Below are 18,579 nucleotides of genomic sequence, written 5' to 3' on the forward strand. Positions count from 1 at the left end.
CTCTCACAAAATATCGTATAGATCTGGACAAGTTCTGGATCAGTGCTTTTTCACACCAGCTGGGGAAAGATGAGTAGTCAGGGTGGAAAATTCCAGTCGGAGGTTAATTTGAATCCTGACAATGGGGTGCAAAAGGAATCATGATGGCCTATGGCTGGACTTGTGATATGCCATTATCTCACCACGATGGTAGGGACCACAAATTCCCATTGTCAAATCCGCCATCAGGATGTTTCCACAAGGTTGCATCTCCACTGCCAACCGATGATGCATGCGTGTGCGGATGTGTTTATGTATAGGGGGCAATCCCACCCACAATGTGGGCTTCTGGAATTTAAGCTTGGCAGCTTGAAGCCTGTAGGGAATATTCTGTCCTAGTAGTTTATCAACAACAGAAGCAAGGTCAGCTGCCCTGTAGTTTCCTAATTCATTCCTGTCTCTTTTTCTGAAGAAGGAAGCCACATTTTACCACCTTCCAGTCATCAGGCACCACTCTTTTTCAAAAGAATTTTAGAATTTATTATCAGAGTCTCAAATATTTCTCTCCAGCCATGTCATGGTTATTTGATTACTTTAATGTGACATTTCTACTCTTCACGCCAATCATAGCACCATCCTTGCTAAATAAGGTCAAAATCATGGATTTTATACTGAGGATTTGCATCAAAAATGGTTGTACATTAAGACACTTATCCTCTTTCTTTGCACTCTTAGAACCAATGACAAACAACTTCCCTCCCTTCATATGCTGAGTTAGATCCCCAACTTAATTCCGAAAGGTAAAAAGCCAACATTATTTTGTCTGCCATGACTGGGTTTCCAATGTGTGGGTTTCTTCCAGGTGCTCCTGTTTCTTCCCACAGTCCAAAGATGTGCAGGTTAGGTAGATTTGCAATGGTAAATTGCTTCTTAGAATCCCTTCTTAGAGGAGGATAAGTGGGGTTAAGAGGATAGGGCCTGGGTGGGATGCTTTGTCAAAGAGTTAGTGCAGACTCAATGGGCCGAATGGCCTCCTTTCTGAACTGTAGGGATTCTGTGATGCTGTGCCTATAGATATCCAGGTAAAAGATACTGGAATGAAACAAATGACTCATGTGTGCCCTTCACCTCGGATTATATGATTAGCTAGTACCAAGTCCAGCTAGAAGCTCATTGTAAATATGGATGAAATCTCATTCCAAGTTAACAATTAAGTGGATGCCCTGCAGCCATTTACAATACCCACAAAAAACTGGGCCTCTGATGTAAATTGATCTGTAAGTTGGTCTGCTTTATATAGTCAAATAACAGAGTATTGCATATCTGTAATCAATGACAGAATTACATAACTGAGTTCTGTCCTTCAATTTAACAGAGGATAGAAATCCCTCATGTATTTTCTCAGACTCACACACGAGTTGGAATTGGAGGCTGAGGGTGGGGACGGGGCAGGGAGCTTCAAGGGAATGGAGGGAGCCACATTGTGATGCTGCCCCATTGCATTCCCACCTCTAGGGATCTATCCCAGGAGCTGTTTGGGACCCACATCAGCCACACAATCCACTGATGTGGACAGCCAACTAGCATAATTTGGGCTATATTTAGCAGTCATTTTGCACTAGCATCTGTATTTCATAGAATCATAGAATCCCTACAGTACTATTCAGCCCATCAAATCTGCACCGACCACAATCCCACCCAGGCTGTATTGTCGTAACCCCATTTACTCTTCTAATTTCCTGACACAAGGGTCAATTTAGCATGGCTAATCAACCTCACCTGCACACCTTTGGACTGTGGGAGGAAACCAGAGCACCGGAGGAAACGCATACAGACAGCGGGAGAAAGTACAAATTTCACTCAGTGACCCAAGGCTGGAAGTGAACCCGGGTTCCTGACGTTGTGAGGCAGCAGTGTGTATAATTTTGTATATAACTGTGGTTAGCAGTGCTAACCATGATGTACATAACTTTTTAGTGTCTATTTCGTTTCTCAAGTTAATCTTGACCATGGTTAAGGACAAGAAAGCAAGAGCTGTCAAGATGGGTACCAAGAAAGTCATCAAGAAAGTGCCACACAACAGTGGCAAGAAGAGGAAAAGCACCAAGAAAGAAAGTTACTCTATCTACACCTACAAAGTGATGAAACGGTTTCACCTGGACACCAGCATCTCTTCCCAAGCAATGAACATCATGAACTCATTCGCCAACAACATTTTCAAGTATATCACAGGTGAGGCTTCCTGCTTGGCCATTATCACAAGTGGCAGACCATCGGCTCCCAGAGATCCAGACTGCCGTGGCCACTACTATTGCCTAGGAAACTGGCCAAGCATGCTTTATTGGAGGGAACAAAGGTGGTGACCAAATACATCAGCTCCAAATAAAACTCCGAGTAAAGCTCCAAAGATGAACAAGTTAGGTGGATTGGTCATGCTAAACTGCCACTTAGTTTCCCAGGATATGTGAGTTAGGGGGATAGGGCCTGGGTAGGATGCTCTGTTGGACAGTTGATGCAGATTCGATGAGCCAAATGGCCTCCTTCTGCACTGTAGGGATTCTAGTGAAACTCTGCACAAAATGCAAAGAAACATCCTGTGGAGTCCAGAGGAAGTTAGCTCATTTGAGGAATCTTTCAGATGGCAAAGTAAGAGGCCGTTGAAGCCAGAAGCTTCAATCTGCAATGCTAGGACTGCAAGGATGAAAGCTGCAGCAATGTAGCACAGTGGTTAGCACTGCTGCCTCACAGTGCCAGGGACCTGGTTCAATTCCAGCCTTGGGTTTAGAACGGAGTTGAGGAAGAACTTCTTCACTCAAAGGGTGGTGAATCTCTGGAATTCTCTGCCCGTTGAAGTGGTGGAGGCTACCTCGCTAAATATTTTTAAGAAGCGGGTTGATGGGTTTTTGATAAGAGAGGGGATTAAGGGTTATGGGGAGAGGGCGGGAATGTGGAACTGAGCCACAACAGATCAGCCATGATCTTATTGAATGGCGGGGCAGGCTCGAAGGGCGAGATGGCCTACTCCTGCTCCTATTCCTTATGTCTCTGTCTGTGTAGAGTTTGCACGTTCTCTCTGTGTCCTCTGGATGCTCCAGTTTTCTCTCACACTACAAAGATGTGCCGGTTAGGTTGATCGGTCATGAAAAATTACCCTTTGGGGACAGGGGCACGAACAGAGTAAATAGGTACAGTTGCAGGGGATAGAGCCTGGGTGGGATTGTTGTCGGTGCAGGCCTGATGGGCAAAATGGCCTCTTTGTACACCATAGGGATTCTATGTTCATTAATAGTCCTTAGAAGGTTTTGCCTCCATCTTGATAGCCATACTGGGTTTGGCCCTCTTTAATTGATCATTCATTGCAGACATCTAAAGATGCTTCCAAGTTGAGGCCCACTTGCTCTTGCCTGTATATCTGACATTGGTGCAGGCCCTCTGATTGAGCCTGGAACCTCAGGACCCCAGTCCACCATCCTTAAACAGATGGTGAGTGGGGAGGCAACCCGGAAGACTGCACTGCTGACATAGGTGGATTTAAGACAAACTATGGGCCAAAGACCTGCCAGAAAATCCTGCCTCTTATCTTAGCTCATTGTAAACTCATAACAATCTCATACTCCTTGTAAAAGATCGATGTTCTAGTTTAATTATCTTCTGATCAAAAATGCAATGTCATAAAACAGAATTAGAAAACAATTACAGCACCTTAACAGCAGTACTATAAATAACTTTATTTTCACTTTGACTTTAAAACTTTCACCTTAACCATTTTGCATAAGTTACTTATTTCATTGTTGAGTAAATCATACATAGGAAAAGAAATTATGGTGTTATAAATTCTTTGTCTATTTTTAAATAGGCTATGAGGAAACAGAATATTGCAGAACATTGGTGCATGAAAGTGCTGTGCCAGAGAATGGCAAAGTTCAGGACAAATTGATAGTCTTTCCCATACAATAGAAAAGTATTTTAAGACTGTGGATAAACAAACTCTTCTGTCGCTGTTTGGTTCCAGTGATGAAAGATTGGAATCTTTCCTCCTGCTGACTATGTATTCAACTGTACAAAATTAAGCAAAAGTGTTAGCTGGAGCATTAAACTCCAAATTGCCAATGCTGATGTCAAATGAGAATTGCATGTTGACTGAAGACAGGATCTTCCTGCTCCGCCTATGTCTTGATGTTTCCGCCTATGTCTGGCAGCTTTCGCTACAGCAGTAATGTTCTCACTAATATGGTGTCCCAAAAGTGTCAGTATGTGCAAGATGGATGCCATTTTAGTCCTCAGACAGAACCCAAAGCACCCATCAGTGTGCTACAGGTCCCAATTTCACACCACATTTTAATCAATCAATTTTATTAAACAAGCAAATTAATTACTTTATAATTATACTTTTCTATACATAGTTATTCCTAACTTTTTACATTTTTGTGGACATAATAGCTTGATTTGATTTGAAATTATTATTGGGATTTCATGGATTTGAATACTATTTGCCAACTACGTTCAAACATTATACACATAATAAAACAATTGGCACAATTGTTTGCGTTTGAATTGGATGGCCTGGCTATCTACTCAGGGCCCAAACCAATTACTTTGCAATATATTATATTAACTTAGGTCAGGGACATGATTTTTATGCAGTTTGATTTTGACTTTTTATGTATTGTGACTGAATTAAAAAGCCAAAAGTAGTCAAAACATTATTTTTGTCACACTAAGTTTTTTTGTCTCCAGAGAGAAAGTAGAAACTTTGAACCCTGGCCTCTGCTAATGTTGCTCTGGACTTAAGAACTGGTACAGCTTTATCATAAATATTCCCTCCCTTCCTCTCTTAGCTCTGTTTGCCTTCACATGGCAAGGTGGCACAGTGTTTAGCACTGCTTCCTCACAGCACCAGGGATGCAGATTTGATTCCTGGCTTGGGCACTCTGTGTAGAATCTGCACGTTCTCTTGGTGTCTGTGTGGGTTCCCTCCAGGTGCTCCAATTCCTTTCTACAAGTCTGAAAGACATGCAGATTAGATGCATTGGCCATGCTAATTTCTCCCTCAATGTTCCTGAATAGGCATTGGAGTGTGACGGTTAGGGGATATTCACAGTAACTTCATTGCAGTGTTAATGTAAGCCTACTTGTGACAATATATAATATAATAAATAAACTTAAAAGCTTAATTCCAGATGGGATTGGAAATTTTGGGGTGAAGCAAGGCTGTTGGAAAGAATATAGTCGCATCACATGGTAACATAACCACAGCTGGCGAACACAATGTGTTGTTCAGTATTATGTAGTGGTGTCACTGTTTGATTGTGATGGCAATTTGGAAGTATAGAACTCAATATTTTTATTTTTTGTATTCTGACACCATACAGGTTGTTCATTGCCATAATTCCAAGGGTGACCATGGATATCAACTGAGAAAATAAATCTGGCAATTTCGTACCTAAACAATAGCATTTTGCCAATGTTAACTTTAAATGCTGGTTAACTGACTTTCAAAATCATTGCACTCATCTTGCATGAAACTACAGAACTTACAGTTGCCGCATGATTGTACGCTCAGACTCTTCATGGTAAGCTCTCTGATCACCTTCTAGATTGCGTAACTGATGTAGTAGTTTCAGTTTGACAGCTGCTGCTGTTGCCTCTGTTTCTGTGTCGCTGTCTAACACTGTATTCTGGGAACTCATCATTTTCACTATTCTGTTGAAAAAAGAAAATAAAGTTACATGTTAGACAACTTTTAAGACTCCTTTTTCCTGGGTCCTTCTACAAATCATATCATTTTAGAAGAACATTAAAATGCACACCAATCCACCATTTATCCCTTTAAACCATATTTCAAGTAAGTTATACAAAGAGCAAGACATTTCCCCAAATATGAAATCATAGTTGGAACCCATTCAAAGAAAACTGCCCATATCTCAACAAAGATTGGGCAGAATTTTCCATTTTGAGACTGAGTGCGGTAATGGGCAGGTTCGGCCACATTCACCTGCCACTTGGAATGGTAGGAATGTACATCTGATACTGTACTGGAAGCTCATAAATTAGGCACAGGCAAATGGTGGACCAAAACACCCGGTGGATGGGGAGCTGATACGTCTGCCGTTAACTGACAAAGGGTCATATTTAAACGCCTGCCAAACACACACGTCTCACTCTCTCCAGCTCTCCAGGACACGTGCAGAAATGTCTTCCACCCAGAAGAAAAAGGCTGCAAGCCTCAAGAAGAAAGCAGCAACCTACTTCACCCACCAGGCCCTTGACGGGAGTGCAGGCATATAGGAATGTATGTCCTGTATCCCAGGAATAGCTCCAAGAAGCATACAAACCCCAACTCTCAGGCCTGGGAGGCCATCACAGAGGAGGTCAGAAATGACATTGAATGCAGGAAATGGATCTCATCCGTTCTACCAGCTAAGTCATCTTTCAACTCCCTCCGATATCAAGCCCTCATCATGGCACTGTGTACTCAAAGAGCTATACTCAAAGGGGGGAAGGAATCAGATTGTCCTACCAACCGAGTACATATCACAGCTCCATCAGTTCATCACATCCTGCCAATCACAGTGAGTCACATGCAATATTGAAATCTGCATGTACATCAACTGAAACTGTATTCCCTATGTTATAGACATCAGCAGATCGATGCCCACAAGGCAGCCCACCATAAATCCCAGCCCTTAGACCATATCCGAAGAAGAAACTCTGTAGGAACCGTTGCTTCACTCCCCCATACCCTCCACCGGCAGAGACACATACCTTGGTGGGGCACAGCTTTGGATTAGGCTTGGGTCAATGACTGGAGAGTACTTCACTGACCCGTCCCCTACATCTGATGGGGACAGGGACAGCTCAGGTCTGCAGTACTTGGAGGGTAGCTGAAGAACAGTCGCCACTCAGTCTGAGTCAGATCATCAGCCTTTGCAAGGGAGCACCAACTCAATTCTAAAGATGCAGCAAGTGGTGGAATATCAGTCAGAGATTCAGCTGTCACTCAGCAGAACAGAGCAAAAGTTGGATAAGTCTGTCTGCATTCTGTTGATGTCGTGACTCCAAAATGCCAGCACTTCAAGGTCACTACTGGAAGGCTGGCAACCACAATGGGCACCTTGGTCCAGCAGGTATTGCCAGATTTGTGCTCAACCCTGACCACACATCTAGGTGGGCACCATCAGGGTGTAGGCGACAGGGGATGAAGCATCTTGACCTTCCAGGTGCAACATCTCCTCAAGGAGTCAGGATGGGGCCCTTGTGCACCCTCAGAAAAAATGAGAATTAGCTGGATACCGCAGGAGCTTCTGCTCAGGACACCCTAAGGAAATGCAGCCACTCAGAGGTCCCTCCGCCTTGTGACCCCATACATTTCAGCTGCTCAGATTGATGAGGGCGCACCAGCTCCTAAACAGGAGACCTTTATCAGGATGGGGCTTCTCCAAGCCTCAGGTCATTGCAGACATCAGGAAGTAGCAGTCAGTAGGCTGCCCCCACCTCTATTGTGGATATTGGGCCTGTAGCCAGGCGTAGTGGCCGGGTTAGGAAAGTTAATAAATTCTGATATCACTTTTGAGTCATGGGTGTGCTACCACTGTAAACATATTGCACTTTTGTAAGTTCATTTGATATTTATGTTGTGCGTTGTCGTTCGTCCATCGCTGTCAATGAGGACCTTAACACCATTAGTCATTTTGAGGCTGGATGCAGTGTGTCCAAAGATAACCGATGAGGCCAATTCGGGCACAGAATGTCCTGGCACATATTGGATAGACTTGTGTAGGCACTGTAGTTGTTGCACTGCTGGCTCTGAACTTGCGCAGCTCACACCTATAAGTTGTGCTTCAGCAATGCACCTTGCTTCGTAAACTTGACAGCCCTTGTGGATGAGGCAGCGCCAGGTAGGGCGGTTTTGTGCCAGTGTTTCCCAGGTGGTCGTGTCTACGTCAAGCGACTTCAGGGACGCCTTGAGTGTGTCTTTGTGACGTTTCTTCTGCCCTCCACGTGAGTGTCTTCCAGCAGAAAGTTCCCCAAAAAGGAGCTGCTTGGGTATGCGCTCGTTTGGCATACAGATGACATGACCTGCCCACCGCGTCAGCGCTCTCATCAGCAGTGTGTGAATTCATGGTAGACTTTCTCTAGAGAGAACTTCAGTGCCTGGTACTTTCTCTTGCCATCTGATGTGTAATATTCTGCAAAGACAAGTCATGTGGGAATGATTGAGCTGTCTTGCACGCCTTTGATACACAGGCCACATTTCACAGGCGTACAGGAGGATAGTGATATTTATGTTAATGGCTTAGTCAACAGCATGCATTGTGATTATGTACGTGTGAATTATCTTAATTTGTGGATTAGCCATCCTCCCACTCAGTGATAGTATTCCACTGTGAGATTAACATTCACATGATATCAATCTCACTGAAGATAGTTTCTGCACCCTTTTATGATGTCAGAAAGGTGTGCTTTATTCTTTATTAGAAGTATTTGATTCATGCACTTCTAACCCTTCATTCCTCACAGAAGACCACTGCATCAGAGCAACTCAGCTTTGAGCTTCTAATGACATTTCTGTCTCTTCAGTACTAGCAAAAGACAAGAGTTGCATGGGAGGAAGAGATCGCTAGGTATGTCCTCATCTCAGTGGCCGCAGTGTTTACATCTTTTCTGGCAGCAAATGTTTCAAATCATCTCTCGCATCTCTCTCATTCATCAGTGGACTCTCAGTTCCTATAATGAGCACATTCACAGGGCACAGCAGACCTATGCAGAGATCGTGGTTGGCAATTCATGAGGCCAGAATGTGCAAGTGTGAATGCTGGACTCATTTTCACTGTGAGTGGTTGGACAGCCCCTGAGATGAAAGGAAATGGCACTGAGGGTTAGGAAAAATGTGGCCACATGCCCTCCCTTAACTTTACTCCTCCTGAAAACTGTCAGCAATTAAAGTGTCCAGGGCATGTCTCCGACATCTTGCTTACTTTATGATGTTGTCACGTTTATACTGGCCATCAGTACCCTCTTGAATTTCCTGGACTTTCTGATCTTCTTGCTCCAATGTGGTCTCATCCTCCTCCATTTCACCGTCTGGTAAGGGATAACCCCTTTGCATTGCCAGATTGTGAAGGGTGATAATGTATGAAGCCCTTTGTTCAGTTTATTGTACTGAGTGCACCACTCGAGTGGTCCAAGCATCTGAAACGCTCCTTCAGAAGTCCTATGGTCTGCTCTATTAGGGACCATGTGGGGGCAGTGAGCAGCACTGTACCTCTCCCTGGAATGACTCTGAGGGTAATGCACCACTGTCATCAGCCATTGTTTCATGCATACCCTTATCCCAAAGCAGCCATCGCTACAGATATTCGGGCCCCTCAAAAATCAAAAATGGGAGAGTCGTAGAATGACAAATCATGAAAACTCCTAGGGTACTGTGCACAAATGTTCATTATGATGATCACACATCAATTGTACACTATAGAATGGTAGCCTTTATGGTGGTTTCTAAGCATTAGGACCTGCTGCCACAGAGTCCTTAAAGCCACAAGCGTTTCATATTTTGCACCTGGTACCCTTGGGAAGCCTGAGGTGGCAGCGAAGCCAGGATGTGAGATTCACTGGCTATCTTCATCCAGAGCAAACCTCATATCCCTTGCTGTGTCCTTTGTGACCTCCTTTATGTATTAATGTGTTGCGGTTTTAAATATGCTGCACAGGTCCCTTGTTGATCCCTGGAAAGACCAACTTGCAGAGAAATTGAGCAGAGCAGTCATCTTCAATGTCACTGGCAGGGGATAGCCTCCAACTCCATATGGCATTAGGTCTTCACTGAGAATGTAGCATATGTGATCTCCCAGAGCTCGGGACAAGTGCAGATGTACCAGGCATTGTCTCTCACTCATTTATAATTACAAGAGTCTTCTTCAGTGTTTCTTTGGTCTGATGAATTGCTTCCATTGTCTAGGTATCTCCTCTTGACCCTCTTGTCCTTGCTCTGATTCCCCTCAACCCAAGATATCAGGTAGGGCCTCCTGATGGAGTGGTGTTCTCCATTGTCATTCCCTTCTTCACCTCCTCCATTACATTTGGACCCTCAGAAAGGCAGCACTGTGCCCTGAATCCACTTCTTCTTATGAAACATTGCAGGCAATAATAGGAACAGTTCTACAACCTGCTACCTTTAGGTTCTGTAATGGTCTATTGGTTTCAGACCTACTTGCATTGTTGCTGACGCTGCCTTGTCTTTGAGATGTTACCACCCATATTGAGGTCACCAAGATGCCATCCTAGGAATGTGACTTCTCAACACCTGATTGGTGTGAGAAGGTTTGAATGACAACACTATCTAAGATGTTTAGGTGCTCCACTCTATAACTGGCAGTGCAATTTACAGTACATTGTTTCTGATTAATGACTGGATGCCCTTAGGCCCATTAGGATTACCAATTCTGGAAAACATATGACGGTTCTCCATTCACAGAATGCATATATGCTGCAGTTGTGGCCCCTCCCCAAGTGCCTGCATTCCCAAATTACACAATCCAATGTTGATACTGATAATACAATGAGTTGGATTTGAAGTCATTGAGTTAAGAGCATCTATGTTTCAGCGCTGGAAAATGCACTGACTTTCAATGGGTTTCTTCATCAGGGGGATTTCCTCCTTTTCTCATCCTTCTGGCTAAGATCAAGTGAAAATGCTCAGGATAGCCAAAGAGGTTAAACTGAGGCTTCACCTGATGCAATTTTTTAAGGCCACCTTGACCTTTTGACCAACATGATGTGCAGATCAAGCCAGGGAAGGGGTGCAATGCCTCATCCTGTCAGCTTGGATTTGGTTTGTCTCTCATGTGGGGACTCTGATTGGATTTAATTGGCTTTTCTGATTCGGAATAAAGTACCAAAAGATACAAAAAAAACTTCCTTTCTGTAAAACAAGACTCCAGTCATTCTTGCAGCACCTACAAGTTAGAGAGTTCCACTAGAAAAAGCCCCTTATGCTGTAATGTGTCCGTCCCACATAGCCTCAGACCACGCCGCTGAACAGAATCACTTACATGTTTGAATTAAATCTGCACAATAACTTCAGCACAGGAAGATGATGGTTCTCCCCTCTTATTTTGAAACCAGCTTCGTCACCCCCTCTCTGACTGTCTGTGTACCCGATATTTACCTGAAACCTCACAATGTGCAAGTAGAACACCCTCCTGTTATCCTCCAGTCTCCCACAATAATATTGGAGGATATTCCTACACTCCCATCTGAGTCCATCACTTCTGAAGTGCCCATGACCCACGTGCACCTTGACCTTCCTTATCCAGAGGCTGTGGACACAATCACTTATCTGTGCATTCCCAACTCCCCAACTCTGCTATATGTTCCCCAAATACATGCTGTAGATGCCACGTATTACAATCACCATACCATCTGCAGCCCAAACAAGGCCATGGATAGTGACTGTGAGAATGCCCTGCACACCAAGCTTATTATTCATTCCTACACAGCCTTACCCCTCCCTGAAGCTCCCAATGATTACTCCTGCAGCATGCCTGCTGCACTCTCCATTGTCTGACTGATTTCCACAAAGATCTAGGATGTCTCTGCTCCAAGATGTCTCTGCTTTCTGAGAGCCCCAGACCATGCATTTTTGACTTCACATTGTTGCACATTTCCCTGATGACTGAAGATTGCACTATCTTCCTTCCCAAATCATCCCCGCAACCACTGAGTCTGCATACAACCCCATTTCTCATGTGGCACACTCCACCCCCCCAGTTTCCTAATCAAAAGTCTGTGTTCATCCCCTCCCTTTCATACATGTGGTTTCCCTTTCATCCCTTTTTTTAATTTACTCTATTGTCACATATATTGCCATGAAAAATATTGTTTCTTGCACACTATGCAGACAAAACATACCATTCATAGATTACAGTAAGAAGTCTCACAACAGCAGGTTTATTTGGAATCATGAGCTTTCGGAGCACTGCTGTCATAGATTCCATAGGGGAGAAGGAAAGGAGAAAGTGCAGAATATAGTATTACAGTCATAGCAAGGGTATAGAGAAAGATCAACTTAATATAAAGTAGATCCATTCAAAAGTCTGATGGCAACAGGGAAGAAGCTGTTCTTGAGTCAGTTGGTACGTGATTGGTATGGAATTTCTGTATTTTTGTTTCCAATGGAAGAAGGTGGAATAAATTATGCCCGGGGTGTGTGGCATTCTTGATAATGCTGGCTGCTTTTCTGAGTATTAGCATTTTACTTACCCTTGTTGGGCTTACAGATTCTCACCCCTCAGACTGCCCTCTGACTCCCATTGTCCCCCCTAAGCCCACCTGCACGATCTTGTGAAGCCATCCTGCCCCTCTGCCTTTTAATGAGTGTCCTTCACCCACCTGCTCCCCCAAAACCTTGTATAGTCTTCCTTCCCATTGTCCTTAGTGTGTTTACCCTTCCCCACCATAGCCTATCCCAATCCCCAAACCCCTTCACTGGTCAATACACTGGTTTCTGACTGCTCAGCCCTGTCAGAGTACCACTGCACAATGCTGTCCTTCTGAACAACAGTGGCAGTCAATGGGAGCATACCACCCAAATACCCCTCCACCATCGCAACACTGGTCTGTAAGTTGAGCTCTCCCTAAGCACCGTAATGGTGTCATGGTGACCATAGAAGCAAGAACCAGGAGGAGAGCAACCCTCCAGCAGAGCAGTGTGGCATTCCACTAGCATTGCAACATGGCCAGCACAGCACAATAGGTGGTAAGCTACTTGTATTGCACTCACCTCGAAGTCTCAACAAAGTGAGGTCCAATGTGCGCATGCCATTCTTTTTCAAACGAGATTCAAATCAACGTGATTTTGCACTGATGTGATGTAAGATTGGAAGGCACCACCTGATTCTAGTGGGTACTTTCATGAGCATCCATTAGCTGGAAGTTAATGCAAATGGCGTTCATGCCGCTAGTCAGCAGGATAACTGACCCATCATTAACCTGCCTTCTGGTGATTTACAAACCATTTTTATGCTGGCGGGTTTCCAATTTTTTGGCTCCCACTAGTCTCTCTGCTCCCATTCCCATGAAACCTGTCATGAGTAGGGTAGGAGAATTCAACTCATTATTTTTGATAAATATATTCGTGTTGAAGTTCAAGACCTCAATACAAAAACAAGAGCCTTGTAAGAAAGTCGTTAAAAATGGAATGTGTACACAGTTTATAAATTAAACACATTAGTCACAATTGAGGAATTTGTAATTGTTACAATTCCAGCCTTTTCTCAATGCTTGGAACTTGTATTCACAACAAAAAGCCTGAGGGCAATTCTCCCCCAAGAAGTCCTGCCCTCTTGGCACTGCCTGATGCCAGGTGGGCAGTGCCAAGGTGCCCCCTGAGCATTGGCACTTCGCCCCTAGGGCACTGCCAGGGGGGCCAGGCTGGCACTACCAAGGTGACACTACCCCCCCACAAGCCCCTCCTGGCCCCTGACGCTCTGAGGGGTCTTAATGCCCCCTCCCTTTACTCCAGCAGAGTTGGGCTACCAGCTCTCCGCAGTGGGGAGCTACTGCAAACCTGCTGGAGTGAAACAAGCCTGGCCCAGGATTGGGGGTGGGGCGTGGAAGGAACTAGCAGGCCCGGAGATTTCAGTTCTGGGCCACTAATGATATTTAAATTATATTTAAATACTCATTTAAATAATTTATACAGCGCTAGAAATCTGGCTGCTGAAGAATCACTGAAGCCATGATGCCCTGTGGGAAGCCTGCTAAACGGCCTCAGCTTGAGTCTCCTGGCCAGGTAGAATCCTCTCCTCTCCCGCATTTCTATTAGCAGACAAGTCTGCCAGGAACTGAAACCTGCACCATTATACGGTCTTTAGATGGACAGTTTGACCCAAAACTAAAAATTATCCATTAGGTGTGGTGTAGAGTACAGAAGACCACATGGAATGCACACCATTTTTTCTTGTCCAGCTTATATAATGCCAAAGTACAATGTTATAATGTCACATGCATAGGGATTACATAGGACACACAACATAGCATTCGGCCCAATCAACCGTATCAGCAATTATGCTTCCTTTCTCATCTAACTCTATCAGCGTTAGACTCTTCTCCCTCAGATGCTTATTTAGCCTGCCCTTAAATGTATCTGTACTATTTGCTTCAACGACTCCCTTTTAGTGAGTTCCACATTCTGTGAGTAAAGAAATTTCTTCTGAATTCTGTATTTGATTATGTGACATGTATCTGTTATCAAAACCTTTCATAGCTTCACAAATGTTCAAGTGGAAAAAGAGCCACCCAGCCTATTCATTTTCTCCTGTTGGTACACTCCCTTATTTCTGGTATTATCCTTGTCAATCTTTTTTGCATCCTGTCCAGTGTCTCTATTTGTTTTATAATATGACAACCTTATACGGAGCGCTTAGGTGTGGGCTAACCAAGATTTCACACAAGCTTAATATAACATCTTTATCTTTCCATTCTGTCCCTCTAGTGTTTGATTTGCCTTCTTACGGCTTTATTAACCTACATACCTACTTTGTACTGCCAGATTCCTTTGCATCTCCTCTCTATTTAGATTCTTATTTATGCAATGATATTAAACCTATTTTTCTTGCCAAGATGTACTACTTCATGTTTATCTATGTTTAAATTAATATGCCAATGTTTGGTGATGCTTTCTTGTAATTTGTTACAGTCTTCCTCAGTACTGACTATTCCTGCCCCCAATTTGATGTCATCCGATTAAAATTAGCAGAAAAATTATTTTAAGGAAGGTAATTACACACAAGTGGAAAGACATGGCAATATACTGCTGATGCAATTTGCAAACAACTGAATCAGTGCACAAGATGTTCATGTACGTAATTCTCACATAATTTGTCAATTTCCACACATTTGAATGAGATAATATTTTGTACATTTCCCAATGTGACAGTTGTATGTAACTGATGCAAATTTTCTGCCCAACACACAGAACCCAGCTGTACTGATAGGAACAGGCCAGACCGTGGAAGGATTTGAAAACAAGTCTGAGAATTTTAAAATCAAGCACTGCCTGATTTTTAAAAACTTTTAAAATCACTGTGTAAGTCAGGGAATACAGTCAGGGAACGGGACTGCTGCAACTGAAGGCATGGGCAGCTTTAGGTGACCTGAAGTTTATGGAGGGTAGAATGTGAAAGACCAGCAGAAATGCATAAGAATAATCACGGCTTTGTCACCTCCTTTATCTGCGGACTCCTCCAGCCTTCCTCTCCCCCAACCACCCTCCCCTCCCCTAAAATACTCCATTCCTCTGAATCCTGTCTCGTGCATTTCTCCCTCTTCTCTGCCACCATTGGTAGTCATCCTTCCAGTCACCTACAGCTGACTCTCCTTCCTGAACGTCATCTCTGAAGTTCCTCAGCTTCCTTAATATGCTTATTAAAAACCATTCATGAACATTTTAGTTAACCCCCCCACTAAGTTACCGTGTTGCATTTTCACTCATGACATCCCAGCTGTAAAATTTTATAACATGGCTAATATACTGCTAAATAATTAGTATTTCTGCAATGCCTCACCAACATTAAATATGCAACAAAAACCATTGGTGTCATCTCTAAAGATGGTCCAAGTCAGGTATGAAAACAGGACTTCAACAAAAGCAGTTTTTTGATGGATCATTGATAAGCTGGTATCATGAGCTAATCTACTAACCAACACACACAAAAAGACTGGCATATGCTGAATGTGTCATCCTATTTTTATGACACATTGTGGCACTGAAGATGAGGGCAACAGTTAATTTTACTGAATCATAAATTCCTGATTGTGGCATTTCTCAAATCAATTTCAGATACATTGTACGCAGCAGATACTTAACTAGGTGTATTAACAGAAAATTAAGCGTTCTAAATGGTCGTCAAATGTCACCTTGAGGCAACATGCCTCCTAAGAAATAGTTATCCTCTAAATATTCAGAAGCAAATTTATGCTGTCTCCCCATTACCAGATTTTAAAGACATTAAATTTGGTTTCATATCTTTAAAAAGGGCATTGAATCTGCTCACATGTTCAGTTTCTTATGAGGAGAGGCTGAATAAACTAGGCTTGTACTCGTTAGAGTTTAGAAGAATGAGGGGAGATCTCATTGAGACGTATAAGATGATGAATGGGATGGATAGGATAGAGGTGGAAAGACTCTTCCCGCTCAAAAAAGACAGTAGGACTAGGGGGCACAGCCTCAAGATAAAGGGGGGGCGGTTCAGAACGGAGTTGAGGAGGAACTTCTTCACTCAAAGGGTGGTGAATCTCTGGAATTCTCTGCCCGTTGAAGTGGTGGAGGCTGCCTCGCTAAATATTTTTAAGAAGCGGGTTGATGGGTTTTTGATAAGAGAGGGGATTAAGGGTTATGGGGAGAGGGCGGGAAAGTGGAACTGAGCCACGACAGATCAGCCATGATCTTATTGAATGGCGGGGCAGGCTCGAAGGGCCAGATGGCCTACTCCTGCTCCTATTTCTTATGTTCTTATGTTCTTATGTTCTTTTTATCTATTAACTATGAATAATTTCAACATTTTCATATCACACCACACTGGGATTATGGTTAATCCTGAGCAAGACCATGATAATATACAAGACGACCTAAATAAACTTGCCAAAATGGCAGATGAATTGCAAAACAGATAAGTGCGATATGATGCATGTTCATAGGAGGAAGGAGGCCACATATGCCTTGGAAAGAAGTCTAAATGGGTAGCAGGGAAACAAATGAATCCAGAGATACAGATTTACAAACCATTACTGTAAGAAGGCAGGTTAACAAGGGCATAAAAGTGCAAAGTATGGGGCACATTTCCAGTAGAATGGAATTGAAAAGCTGGAGATTTATATTACATAGAGCCTCGGCAATGTCTAAGAGTGCAGTTCTGATCTCTATATTACACAAAAGAATATAGAGATAAAAAGATGTACAAGGCTGAAGAAGGAACTGCAAAGTTGATACTCAAGAAAGACTGAACAGGCTGGGTTCTTTTCTCCAAAAAAAGACTGAAGGGTGGCCTATTAGAGATATTTAAAATTATGGAAGGTTTTGATAGGTAGACTTGAAAGATGTTCCCACTACGGGTGAGTTCAATACTTGGCTTGAGAATAAATCCAGGGAGTGGACACAGTAACCTATTTTTGTGTTCATATTTTGTGCAATGATCCTACTTTCAGTTGAATAGCCAGTTCACGGGTTTGCTCTGGTGAAATAGCCACTTGGCGAAGATATAAGATATATGGAGTTGACAAAACTTATTAACCACGATTGAATGGCAGAGCACACTCAATGGGCCAAATGATTTAATTCTGCTCCTATACCTTTTTAATTAGAAAGTGTTTGAAAGGCTATGGAGAAAGGGCAGAAAAGTGGAATTGAGGCCAAGACAAAGACCAATCATAATCTTATTAAATGGCGGAGCAGGCTCGAGGGACTGAATTGTCTACTCCTGTTCCTGGTTCTTTTGGTCTTAGTGACTGAGTGGCGCTGTGAAACCATACAGTAGAGGAGATTCAACACCTACAGAAAATTAAGGAGGAACTGTAGGCAAGCACCAACTGTACAGGCATCATTTAATATCTGGAACGGTGACATCTGATAATGGACAGCAGTGTCTGCTATTTACACCTTCCTCTCATGGAGTTACACAACAGGATTGTTGGAAGGAGCTTCTGCAGGGCCCAGTGCACGCGCCTTCGAATACACCGGAAGATAAAATTGAAAACGTTGTAATCACACGACAAAGCATTACCTTAGTGCTATTAAAATGGAGGAGAGGCGAAGTTGGGAGAAGATCTGAGAAGAGCGCGAACCGAACGCTCCTCCGCAGAGTTTGGGGTCAGTGGACTCTGTGGCGTTGCCATGGTTACCGGCTCACTGTGACGGGACGGTTAACGTCCCCATTGCGGAGGTGGTCATGGAAACCGGGGCTCGGAGAACCAGGAGAGGCAGAACCCTGCAGCTGGATTCGGAGAATGGAGAGCTTTGGGCTTGAGAGCAAGTGGAGTTGTCCTGACTCTCCTGCCAGATGACCAGCTCCCACCACAGCATTATTGCCTTCGAATTTGAACAATGATGATTGGCACAGATGTGTTAAGGTACTATGTTCAGGATATTGCCAAGTAGCACTCAACATCTAGCATTATCCAAGCCACTGCTCAAAAATCAAAAATCCTGGTTATGAGTACCACCCCCTCCCCAACACACACACATCTATAGTCTTGACAATTCCACTTCCCAAAGGAGTAATCGATATAAAAACATTTGTAGGATAGGGTTAACTGTGATTTGGAACTCCATAACTAAATTAAAACTAGAATTTTTTTCATAATGGATTTCTATAATGAAGAAATCTTAACAATTCCATCTTCCCAAAAGAATCATCAGTACAGAAACACTTGTTTTTTTTTAAGTGTTAAAATCACCATCTCTAATTTACTTAGGACAAAACAGCTTTAATTATATCCTCCACGTTCAGTGTCAATTTGCTGATTCAGTGACTTTATTTGGTCTGTGCCCTTGAAACAATTTTCTGTTTCTCTGAACTTGAAGCTTTGCCCCTTCAAGGAGGT

At 43.3% G+C, this 18,579-nt stretch overlaps 1 protein-coding gene across 1 annotated transcript in view; it reads right to left on the reverse strand.

Annotated features, from left to right (window-relative positions):
- The window catches only part of LOC145356078 (coiled-coil domain-containing protein 63-like), a 65,447-nt gene extending 59,773 nt beyond the window's left edge, over positions 1-5,674 (reverse strand). Inside the window, exon 1 of the mRNA XM_080208686.1 lies at positions 5,518-5,674. Within this exon, the coding sequence (XP_080064812.1) occupies positions 5,518-5,672 (155 nt within the window). The 5' untranslated portion in view covers positions 5,673-5,674. The remainder of the gene's footprint in view (positions 1-5,517) is intronic.
- Positions 5,675-18,579: the final 12,905 nt, after the last annotated feature.

This window comes from Carcharhinus amblyrhynchos, chromosome 20, assembly GCF_965287045.1.
Source record: "Carcharhinus amblyrhynchos chromosome 20, sCarAmb.v2.hapA, whole genome shotgun sequence".
NCBI classification, from domain to species: Eukaryota; Metazoa; Chordata; class Chondrichthyes; order Carcharhiniformes; family Carcharhinidae; genus Carcharhinus; species Carcharhinus amblyrhynchos.